This window comes from Carassius gibelio, chromosome B25 (assembly GCF_023724105.1).
Source record: "Carassius gibelio isolate Cgi1373 ecotype wild population from Czech Republic chromosome B25, carGib1.2-hapl.c, whole genome shotgun sequence".
In the NCBI taxonomy this organism is placed as follows: domain Eukaryota; kingdom Metazoa; phylum Chordata; class Actinopteri; order Cypriniformes; family Cyprinidae; genus Carassius; species Carassius gibelio.
Window position 1 is genome coordinate 14,679,294 of NC_068420.1, and position 12,697 is coordinate 14,691,990.

A 12,697-nucleotide genomic window follows, 5' to 3' on the forward strand; every position below is an offset into this window, starting at 1 on the left:
TGTGATCGTGACAGACATGTTCATTCTGTAGCTCTGCTCTAACGCACATATCTAAAAATAAGCATATGTATGAAGCCACTGAAGTGCATCTGATTGCAGTTGACTTGGCAATTGCCTGCTGGCTACAGTGGCTGTCATAGCTCAGGGATAAAGGTTGTGGGGTTGAAGCTCGACTCTGTTGCTTTTATCATTGACTTGATTAGAAATCATACTCTTGCTGTTCACCGGGGGAAAAAAACATCCCTTACTGCCTCGATCAAGTGGTCCAGGCAAGAAAAAACACAAGAAAAATGTCAGATGTGCATCACATGATCCTGAACACGCATGATGGCTCATATATGCACAAATACACTCACGCATGCGAGACGAACACACACAGCGCTGTGAATGTTAATGAATGCAAAACACAAAAGCAGCATTTGAAATGTGTTTTATCAAACAAATTAAACATTACACATTGCATTACATTTGACTCATGAGTCCGCCTGAATGTAAACATCAACAGTTTAGCGTCACATGACTGAGCACAGCCGAACTAGCATGCGCTAGCGGTCATGTCCATCCTGACGCAGTTATTTGTGCAGAGGCATAAAACCCTTCAAGACACGGTTTTACATTCATTACGCTGAGGAACAAACTGGCCATGTTTCACCCTAGAAGTCATCAAATCTTTCCTGCTAGTTTTTTCAGTCACAGTCTTTAGTGTTTTAATGTTGGCTGCCAATGTAATATAGTAATTTAGCACAGTTATTTATTTATTTATTTTTTTTAAATAATGCATTAAATATAAACTCCCACAAGCCTCCTATACCTTTAAATTATCTAATAATTGCTTAGCAAATATTGATAGGATTAATTTGATGAATTAATCAGAATGTGATATAATAATATCGTTATTTGCAGGAGTATTGTCATTAAGTAAAACTAAAACCATAAAAAAAAACATCTTTATTACTTGAAATAAAAGTAATATTAATAAATAAACAAAAATATATTTTATTTCAGCTATTTGCCAAGGCAACATTTAGTTATTAAATATTCACTTTAATACTAAAATAACTGAAATGAAAACCAAAATGAAAATGATATATAATAAAATATTAATACAAATTCCTAAAATAACTAAAATGAAAACAGAAATAAAAATTATATATAATTAAATATTAATACAAATGATTAAAACTATTAAAAAAAACATAATTCAGAATATCAAACCTGGTTGAAATACTAAAATAAAAATAAAACCTACACAAAGCATTAAAAAAAAAGACAAACGCAGAACAAAATTAAATGAAAGATAAAATGCAAAAGTACAATTCAAAATATTAACGAAGGAAGGTAGAGCCTATGGTTAGGGTTAGGATGAAACTTTTCTTTAGGGTTACTTCCATGCAATTATGCCAAATGAATTGTTTTTGTAATAGTAAGTACATGTAATGTGTAACAAGGACACCTTAAAATGAAGTTTTACAAAAGAAAGAAAGACAGTAGGTCAGATATTGCTATATGTACAGGTCCTTCTCAAAAATTATCATATTGTGATAAGGTTCATTATTTTCCATAATGTAATGATAAAAATTAAACTTTCATATATTTTAGATTCATTGCACACCAACTGAAATATTTCAGGTCTTTTATTGTTTTAATACAGATGATTTTGGCATACAGCTCATGAAAACCCAAAATGCCTGTCTCAAAAAATTAGCATATTTCATCCGACCAATAAAAGAAAAGTGTTTTTAATACAAGAAAAGTCAACCTTCAAATAATTATGTTCAGTTATGCACTCAATACTTGGTTGGGAATCCTTTTGCAGAAATGACTGCTTCAATGCGGCGTGGCATGGAGGCAATCAGCCTGTGGCACTGCTGAGGTGTTATGGAGGCCCAGGATGCTTCGATAGCGGCCTTAAGCTCATCCAGAGTGTTGGGTCTTGCGTCTCTCAACTTTCTCTTCACAATATCCCACAGATTCTCTATGGGGTTCAGGTCAGGAGAGTTGGCAGGCCAATTGAGCACAGTAATACCATGGTCAGTAAACCATTTACCAGTGGTTTTGGCACTGTGAGCAGGTGCCAGGTCGTGCTGAAAAATGAAATCTTCATCTCCATAAAGCTTTTCAGCAGATGGAAGCATGAAGTGCTCCAAATTCTCCTGACAGCTAGCTGCATTGACCCTGCCCTTGATAAAACACAGTGGACCAACACCAGCAGCTGACATGGCACCCCAGACCATCACTGACTGTGGGTACTTGACACTGGACTTCAGGTATTTTGGCATTTCCTTCTCCCCAGTCTTCCTCCAGACTCTGGCACCTTGATTTCCGAATGACATGCAAAATTTTTCCAAAAGTCCAGTGCTGCTTCTCTGTAGCCCAGGTCAGGCGCTTCTGCCGCTGTTTCTGGTTCAAAAGTGTCTTGACCTGGGGAATGCGGCACCTGTAGCCCATTTCCTGCACACGCCTGTGCGCGGTGGCTCTGGATGTTTCTACTCCAGACTCAGTCCACTGCTTCCGCAGGTCCCCCAAGGTCTGGAATCGGTCCTTCTCCACAATCTTCCTCAGGGTCCGGTCACCTCTTCTCGTTGTGCAGCGTTTTTTGCCACACTTTTTCCTTCCCACAGACTTCCCACTGAAGTGCCTTGCTACAGCACTCTGGGAACAGCCTATGGGCTAGGTGCACAAGATGGCGCCGGTGAGCTTCAGCGACGCGAGTGTGTGCGTACTTATTTCCGGTCTTGCGACGCTCGCATTGACTGTAATGGAAACTTGCACACGGATCTTGGCTAGATGTATATAATTAATGATTTTCAAATTTAACAGCCGATAGTGGTATATCAAAAACATGGGGAAACATCCTCCCTATATTTTGCGTACATCTGTGTGGAAATTCATCAAGATACAACGCGGAGATTGCTTTATTCTTCTGTTGATTATGCGGATCAGCGTCAGGTCAGGACCACAGGGATTTCTTTTTTCAAACACAAACCATTCAAATATGCAATACTTTTCATTTTGAAGAGCAGGTTTTGTTCTGTTATGTAAGATAAATGTTTCTGACTGTCAAACAAGACGCACAGAGATTTCTGATAAAGCATGTTTTATTAACTTTATTTGATAACATAATTTATAACTAACTGTACAATTAAACGTAATATAATTATGGTATGTTTGCATTAAATAAAAGATCGCTGTTTTCATTCATGTGTGTTTTTATTTGTTTTATGAGATCTGTAGCATAAATCATTATCTGTCTATGTATATTGTTATTGTTTTGCATTAATTATCAGATTAAACATATTAAAATTAGTCACGTATTTTTTACTGTGTAAAATAATAAAATATGTTGTGAAAATGAAACAGACTGATGTATGTGTACAATTGAGAAATAGATATTTCTGAAGATAAATCGCAGACCACGTCTCACGAGGTAAATATTTAATATAAAAATAATAATAATAATGCAAACATTTTCGAGAAATAAGTAATTTGTACATTTACATATTTGATAAGATAAAATACATTATATAGCTGTGTATACACGCCATGAGTTCAACTTTCATTTCCTGAACAGTAGTGAACATTAGTGTATTTAAATCATTCATCGGACCCAAACATACACACGTTTCAAATCCACTGGCTCAGTTAACATTTGTAGTATAGTGATAATAGCAGTGTATATCTTATTTGCATATGAAGTGATATTATAAATCCTGTAAACATATAGAAGGTAATATTTGGACACCTCCAGTTTTCTGCACTGACTTTAAGCACAACCGGAAATATCTACGCACACACTCGCAAGACCGGAAATCCAAGATGGCGGAGATATGCAACTAGCCCATTCATTCAGAAATTTCTTTCTGTGTCTTACCCTCTCGCTTGAGGGTGTCAATGATGGCCTTCTGGTCAGCAGTCTTACCCATGATTGCGGTTTTGAGTAATGAACTAGGTTGGGAGTTTTTAAAAGCCTCAGGAATCTTTTGCAGGTGTTTAGAGTTAATTAGTTGATTCAGATGATTAGGTTAATAGCTTTGTCATGATCCTGCCCTCGTGTCCTTGATTTTTCCTAGTCTTGAGGCAGGATCATGACAGACCCTTGTTTTGTGTACAAGCGCATGGCCTTGTCTTTGGGCCATGTGCTTGTGTTGTCTCGTTCCCTTGCCCCGCCCCCCTTGTTAACCTAGTCGTGTCTTGATTGTCCTATCTGTAACACCTGTCGTGTCTTGATTAGTACCCCTATTTAGATCTCCTAGTGTGCTCTGTCTTGCGTCGGTTCATTGTCATTGTGATTGTACCTCAACTGTGTCCTACATCGTGATTGTGTGTGAGATTGTGCTGTACCCGCTGAAGTCCTTGTATTTCCGTGAGTGTTTATAGTTAGTATTTAGAGTCCTTGTTTATCTTGTCAGTCCAGTCCCGTTTTAGTTATTTAGTCTTTACCTTGCTCCGTGTTTTCCCCCTCGTGGGTTTTGTTTTCCCCTTTTTGTAATAAACCCTTTGTTTGAGAATCCCTGTCTGCACCTGAGTTCCTCCCTTGCCAAGATCCTGACAGAATGAACCGACCACCAAGGAACTCAGCAGACAGGAGGCAATGCTGGATGGCATCAGCCAGCCAGAGAGATTGTTTTGAGGGCTCTCGCCTTGTGGTGTTCCGGGGGACCAGGGGAGGTCGTTCTGGAGTGAGCGGGCGAGAGGAGGAGCCCCAGAGGTCCCCACCTACCCAGCTGCCGGCGATCCCGGAGGGTCGTGTCCTGGCCGTGGCAACCCTGGGGGGTCAGGCAAGCCCCTCCCAGAGTCCTGAGGTGCCCTCCTCAGCCAGCAGTCTCCCCATGAAACGAGGGAGACGGTTTTCATGGGAGTCGGCTTCAGAGTCTTCGGCGTCCGAGTCTGCCCTGTCCGAGACCAAACTCCCCCAACCCGCCTCTGACCCAGCTGTAGCCTCTGCACCGCGCCCGAGGAGGAAGAGGAAGAAGAAGGGGCCTGCCGGTCCTGTGACCCTGTCTCCTCCCGAGTCAGCAGCGGTGAGCGTGCCCGAGCCAGCAGCGGTGAGCGCTGGCGTGCCCGTGCCAGCAGCGGTGAGCGCTGGCGTGCCCGTGCCAGCAGCGGTGAGCGCTGGCGTGCCCGTGCCAGCAGCGGTGAGCGCTGGCGTGCCCGTGCCAGCAGCGGTGAGCGCTGGCGTGCCCGTGCCAGCAGCGGTGAGCGCTGGCGTGCCCGTGCCAGCAGCGGTGAGCGCTGGCGTGCCCGTGCCAGCAGCGGAGAGAGCTGGCGTGCCCGAGCCAGCAGCGGTGAGCGTGCCCGAGCCAGCAGCGGTGAGCGTGCCCGAGCCAGCAGCGGTGGGCGTGCCCGAGCCAGCAACAGTGAGCGTGCCTGAGCCGGCAAAGAAGAGAGCTGCAGTCGTGAGAGCGGAGGAGAGAGCCGCGGCCGACTCTGCAGCAAAGACTCTTGTACAGTCGGTCTCATCCCATAAGGAGCTGCCTATTATCCTAGCTGCTAAAGCTTTTTCTGATTATTTGTCCCGTCTTGTCCAAATTTTAGAAGTCCCCGTCAGTCCTGTTTTGTCCCCTGACCCTGTCCCCAGAAGTCCTAAGTGTCCAGCCGTTGTCTCCCCGTGTCCTGTTGATGTGGCCCCGTGTCCTGTTGATGTGGCCCCGTGTCCTGTTGATGTGGCCCCGTGTCCTGTTGATGTGGCCCCGTGTCCCGTTGATGTGCCCCCGTGTCCAGTAGATGTTGTATCCCCGTGTCCTGTCGTCTCCCCGTGCCCTGTAGATGTTGTCTCCCCGTGCCCTGTAGATGTTGTCTCCCCGTGCCCTGTAGATGTAGTCGCCCCTCGTCCTGTTGATGTTGCCCCGCGTCCCGTAAGTGTTGCCCCGCGTCCTGTGTCTGCTCCTGTCAGTTATCCCGAGAACCCTCCCCGCCCCTCACCACCCAGACCTGCCCGTACCCCCCGTCGTCAGCCTTCGTCCTGTCCTTCTAAGATTCCTACCCCTCCCACCCGCCCTGGTCTGTCCCCCATGAACTTTGTGGTCCCGCCCCCTCCCCTTCCCTGTTTGTTTTTTTTGATTTGTCACCCCAACCCTGCTGTTGTGTATTCATGTTTGCCATTGTTATTATTTGTCATGTCCTGTTGGTTTGTGTCTGTGTCCCAGTCTGTCATGTCAGTCATGTCCCGTGTTTGATGTTCCCTTGAGGAGCGTCTGGAAGCCGCTCCTTAAGGGAGGGGTTCTGTCATGATCCTGCCCTCGTGTCCTTGATTTTTCCTAGTCTTGAGGCAGGATCATGACAGACCCTTGTTTTGTGTACAAGCGCATGGCCTTGTCTTTGGGCCATGTGCTTGTGTTGTCTCGTTCCCTTGCCCCGCCCCCCTTGTTAACCTAGTCGTGTCTTGATTGTCCTATCTGTAACACCTGTCGTGTCTTGATTAGTACCCCTATTTAGATCTCCTAGTGTGCTCTGTCTTGCGTCGGTTCATTGTCATTGTGATTGTACCTCAACTGTGTCCTACATCGTGATTGTGTGTGAGATTGTGCTGTACCCGCTGAAGTCCTTGTATTTCCGTGAGTGTTTATAGTTAGTATTTAGAGTCCTTGTTTATCTTGTCAGTCCAGTCCCGTTTTAGTTATTTAGTCTTTACCTTGCTCCGTGTTTTCCCCCTCGTGGGTTTTGTTTTCCCCTTTTTGTAATAAACCCTTTGTTTGAGAATCCCTGTCTGCACCTGAGTTCCTCCCTTGCCAAGATCCTGACAAGCTTGTTTAGAGAACCTTTTCATGATATGCTAATTTTTTGAAATAGGAATTTTGGGTTTTCATGAGCTGTATGCCAAGATCATCAGTATTAAAACAATAAAAGACCTGAAATATTTCAGTTGGTGTGCAATGAATCTAAAATATATGAAAGTTTAATTTTTATCATTACATTATGGAAAATAATGAACTTTATCACAATATGCTAGTTTTTTGAGAAGGACCTGTATAATAGTTCTGGTAATTTGATTGATGTCATTTAATTATTTGTTTTTAGTTTGAATATTTTCTGGTGTTATTAGCATTTAATCTCAAGCTAGTATAGTTAACCTGTCAACTGTCACTCACGTTTTTGAAGATATACTTGAATGTGCATGATACAAACCTAAATTTGTATAATTCATGACTTAAGGTGGTCCTGGGCTTGAAATTCATGACTGAAAACATTTTGTAACATGATTTTGATGTGCCGTTTACATGGTAATGCAATGTTTGATTTTAGAATGGGTTTTAAAGGATGAATTTTGAGATTTTATGTTTTCAAGTGATATATAACTTCTGATGATTTCTAAAATGTGATAGAGAAAAAGGCAATGAGGAAGTCTTTTTAGGTCAAAGGTCAAAACTCCTTTTGTAATTTCTGAGGGTGCACTCTTGTCATAAATTAATCTATTACTTTTCCTACATAATTTTTAACAAAAAATAATGGTAAAATATATATTTGGGAGTCAACGTAGGCGTCCCGTATACGGTACGGGGTGACAATTAACAGGTTAAAATATATCCAGTTATTTTGAAATGGCATCTAAACAGTTTGTGAAATGTCTGGGTGTTTTAATTCAAAGACTTTACAGCTTCATTAAATGTACAAATGAATTTGCTTCCAAAAGCAACTGTGAAACTGGTCAAACCAAGCTATTCACTTATTCATTTTTAGTCACTGAAATTTACATGAAGCAGAATAGAGCATTATGCATAAATGTTTGACCAAATGACTCAACCACATCAAAAGAAGCAAAAAAAATCTATAGTAGGAATCATTAAACACTTGCAGCGAAATGAACTGAGGAAATGTATTCTTTCAAGCCTGGAATAAGTCAAGCATTCAGTTCTAAGGACACTTTTCACAATCCAATCAAATAACAATGGATAAAAATAAAGACCCACACCATCAATGTTGCCTTAAAATTGCTTTTCACACAGAGATGTGTCATATTACAGACATAAAATGAGTTGTGAATGCTGTTAAACTTTGCATTATGCACATACATCATATAACAACATTGGCACAGATGCTTTAAAATGTTCAAGGAGCAAGACTTTAAGAGAAAGCAGAGGAAGTGGGCACGTCACTATTTGCATTACTGCAGAAATCCCTCTGATCTACATAAAAGAAAAAGGCTAAAAAGAAGTTAAACAGAAGGGAAAAGCTGAATTCACTTAAACTGTGAGAGACGTGGTTCGGGAGAAGATCACTCAAAAATGATTTAGCAAGAAAAGGGAACACTGTGCTAAGGAATTTTTGATCCACTACATGAAGTAACAAACGGTAGCAGCATAAATCGTCTTCAAAAAGAGACGTGTGTGAGTGTGTGTAGATGAGCCGAGGTGAGGAGTTCATTTCAGCGAAGCAGGAAGTAGTAGAATGCAGAACTGAGGAAGAGGAGCGCAGAGAGATCGTAGGGAAGTCAGTCTCAAGGAACTGAATGATTCTGGTTCATTTAGTCATTTCGAGAGAAGAGAATTAACACTACATGGAAAACTGTCAACTCAGCAGAATAGAAACTGTATTATTAAAATTACTGTACTTTATACTGGTATGAAAATAAAATAAATTACTCCTAGATTCTCCATTTTTTTCTTATTTTATTTATTTGTTTTGGCAGATAAAGACATTCATCCAAGAACAGTTGGAAACAAATATCATAAAGATAATCAAGAGGACCAGAACTAAACGTACAGTACTAAAGTACCGGGACGATTTTGCGCGAACTATTTCCCAGCACCATTCAAAGGATTTTATTCGCACCGACCGTGTGTACTAGGACGCGACGTAAGCCATTTGTGCGCATCGTTCAACAACGTTAACAAAGAAGAATAAAATTAACAACAGGAGGATGGAGGACGCAGTGATCAGAGCTGTGTTTTTGTTGTGTCTCATGGGTTTCAGAATAATGGACATGGAATGTTGACGTATACGTAAAGCGATTGAAAGAACAGAAAGGAGGATTAAGAATCTCCAACGACCACTGGCAGTGCTACATTTGCTACAAGTGCCTGGATTTCAGCATCTGTATATTTATCGCTGTTCATACTTGAAATAAGTTGACACAATTCTTTACAGTATGTTACATGGTGTTTTAAATCATGGCAGGTGAGGGCGTTTCCGAACACGTCTGGCCAATCAGTGTCTACTTACATCACGGTTAGTACCAGTTGTGCTGGTACCAGTTCCACAATTAGTTCTGGTACTATGAAAAGGTTCCTGAGGTGCGAAAGGCACTAACTACAGTTTTTAATTTTTTATTTGTACTCCTTATCCTAAACATAAATGGTTAAGAACTGATTACAATTAAATATCTTCTTAAATAAATGAACTTTTTTAATATACAATGATGCCTGTGCAGTTTTAATGAAGAATTTTTGTTTATGATGAACATATGTGGCTCTTAAAATATGAAATGTAAAGTTTTAATTTATTATTTTGTATTTTATTTTGATATGCCTTAACCTTTTTAAGAAGCAATAAAAATGGTTAATTAAAGTAAATGAAAATAAAATAAAGGCATTGTAAAAAAAATAAAAAAAATATGTATACACAACAACGGTATTTTCAAAAATTGTTTAAACTTTTTTAGTTAACATTTCTTCATGATTTATTAATCTATATTTTACATTTAATATAAAATGTTTAAGTAATAATAAAAATGCTAAATACATTAAAATCAAAACAAAAAGAACAATTGTTATGATTAAGAACTTGTTCAAATTGAAAGATTTCTGAATACACAACAGGAGTGGTTCGATTTTACAGCACAAACATTTCTGATTATGAACAAAGGTGGCTGTTAAAAATTATGCACATTAATTAAACAATCGGGGTTGAGGTTCAAGTGTGCTTTTCAACAATCCAATTAAACCGAGTAGCAGAATAATGTATTAAAATAGAGGACGTTTCTCACCATTAAAGCTGACGTTTCTGATGTATCCCAGCAGCTCCTTGCCATCTATGTTGCTCATGCGTGGACAAAGTCCTGGATATCCCGAGCAGAGGTCCCGATGCATGCGGTGCAGCGCGTGGGCCATGGCATACACCGCATCCATCACAAACTGCACCTTTCCCTCTTGCTCATAAGTGGAGTCCCTGCCAACTTTCTCCAACCCTGCAAAAAAAAAAAAAGAACAAAGAAGACATGAGTCCAATGCAAAATAAAAATAAAATCTGGCACATAAGAGTTTAGAGATCCTGAATTTAATTTATTTCCCTAAAAATGCCCAAGTGACAGGCTTGGTGCAAGTCCTTGGCTGACTCTGGATGGAGGCATTCATTTATATGCAAGTTTAATTTATTTGCAAAGCTTTTCAAAGGATTTCTAATGCAATTTCCATTTTCCAAAGCATGCCAAACTCATACACACAATGCCTCAAAGCCTAATGATGAATTCATGCCGTGTTCTGTGATAATTAGTTTATTAGCGCAGACTGGAGTAACCTTTCCACTGAGGTTAGCTAGAGAAAATGACAAAAACAACACCAACAACAATACGAGTGTGAATCTACTGCAAATACTACTGTATAACTTGCCTACAAACCCCGAGTTTGAACAGGGTCAGTTTTTTCATCTTTTCTTCGCTTTAACTCAAAGTTATCAGTATCACCCGCATGCATAAACTGAAATATGACCCTGAATTGTGGAGTGTTGATACCTCCATTTATGTTAAATCCTTCGCAAAGCAACAAAAGAGATCTTTAAAAATGGTCAGTAGTGGAGAGCAAATTAAGAGGTCCAGTCGGAGCGCTCAGTCGTTGAACTTGTCAGGCTGGAATTTATAGGGACTCATTTACAGAGAATGAAATACAATACGTCTCGGAAGTGGACCGAAGTCTACAACTCAGCTGAATGGGAAGCTTTTATCTCACCAGAGGGAGCACTTACTCGTCTTGTTGGTTTAATGAATCACCCAAGTTCAGCCACATTAAAGTGATCTTAGACACAGTATCTTTGGAAAATGCCACAAACTGAACCACTTAATCTCAAGCAAACACTGGACTATGAACTTGAAATAAGGCTCTAGGTTGCAAAAGAAGGCAACTTTTGCTGCCAAACATAGCTATGGGATTTAATGTGGTCCTGGGCTTGAAATTCATGACTGAAAACATTTTGTAACATGATTTTGATGTGCCATTTACATGGTAATGCAATGTCTGATTTTAAAATGGGTTTTAAAGGATGAATTTTGAGATTTTATGTTTTCAAGTGATATATAACTTCTGATGATTTCTAAAATGTGATAGAGAAAAGGGCAACGAGGAAGTCTTTTTTTTAAACAAAGGTCAAACAAAATTTTTGAGGGTGCACTCTTGTCATAAATTAATCGATTACTTTTCCTACATAATATTTAACATAATATTTGTATTTTATAATATTTAAAAATATTGGTAAAATATATATTTGGGAGTCTTAGATCTTTCCAACGATATATAGTTTGTCAAGATTAGATTAGATTTGATTGTAATATAGTATAGTCAACGTAGGCGCCCCATATTCGGGACGGGGTGACAGTTAACAGGTTAACCACGTTAAAACCATACAGTAATGTGACCCTACTTTCAAACAGTCAAATAAACAAGTCATTAATATTTAGCAAATTATGTTTTGGACAGAGTATTGACAGTTTACTTTGTCTATTTTTGCTCCGTCAACGAAAATATTTCCAAAGCCACAGCAAAACTCTTGCAAGTATCTGAAAAACACAAAGTAGTGATGCTCCTGAATTACTCCTTTTTTTCTTTCTTTTTTTTTTTTTACAAATTGGTTGGATGAATGATTCAGTGGCTCATTCATAATGAAAGGCTTGTATTCACTCCTGAATGAATCTGTGTTTTTTTGTGAACTAATCAGTTGAGTAAATGATTCAATGATACACTTATAACAACATTCACGTTTTTTTTTCTGAAGGAATCTGTTTTTGAACACTGATACATAATAGGGATGTAACAATTGCAGGAATTAATGGAGAAAAACAGTGTTCGGCCTCACATCTCTCCTATACACATTCCACCGTTTACCACCTGTGACCAGGGTTGCCAGGTTTCACAACAACACCCGCCCAATTGCTACTCAAAACTAGCCCAATCACGTTTTGAGAGGGGTTCCCCAGAAAAGATCACATTCCTTGTGGTAAAATACATGTTTTTTGCCAGGGATCCTGCATTAAAATTTGCATTGCAGGGGGTAAATATCACGTTATTGGGGTCACTTCAACTCATGTACCTTGGTTTTGGCAACACTGCCAGTGACTGTCAAGTGATTGTGCTCACACTCTATTCGTTTCACTTACCTTTTGTATGAGCAGCTTAGTAGCCTACTCATGGCAAGTAATGCTAAAGTGAAGTAGTTTTGCTTTTCTGTAGTTTTTCAATGGCTCTCGGTCATACCAACTGCATTACCAGAGCAGTCGAAGCATGCATGTATTGCATGGACAGAGCAAAAATGTAAGTGTCTAAAGCATACTGTTAGACTCTGTTCCATGTTTTGTGTGTGTTTTGCTCCCCTTGTGTTACCATACCCATATTTGGTCTTTCCTGTTCCTGTCCCCATTGTGTTATTTCATTCCAGATGTTCCCCATTTGTTTTCATTAGTCCCAGGTGTTCCTCGTCCTCCCCTATTCAAGTGCTGTGTAAACAGTGTTCCCCGTGTTCGGTCCAGAATCCGGTATTGTAAATGGCGTGCTGT

The 12,697-nt window shown here is 40.1% G+C and overlaps 1 protein-coding gene across 1 annotated transcript in view; it reads right to left on the bottom strand.

Annotated features, from left to right (window-relative positions):
- Positions 1–12,697, bottom strand: part of grm8b (glutamate receptor, metabotropic 8b) — a 148,348-nt gene that overhangs the window by 24,718 nt on the left and 110,933 nt on the right. Inside the window, exon 7 of the mRNA XM_052597616.1 lies at positions 9,923–10,123. Within this exon, the coding sequence (XP_052453576.1) occupies positions 9,923–10,123 (201 nt within the window). The remainder of the gene's footprint in view (positions 1–9,922; positions 10,124–12,697) is intronic.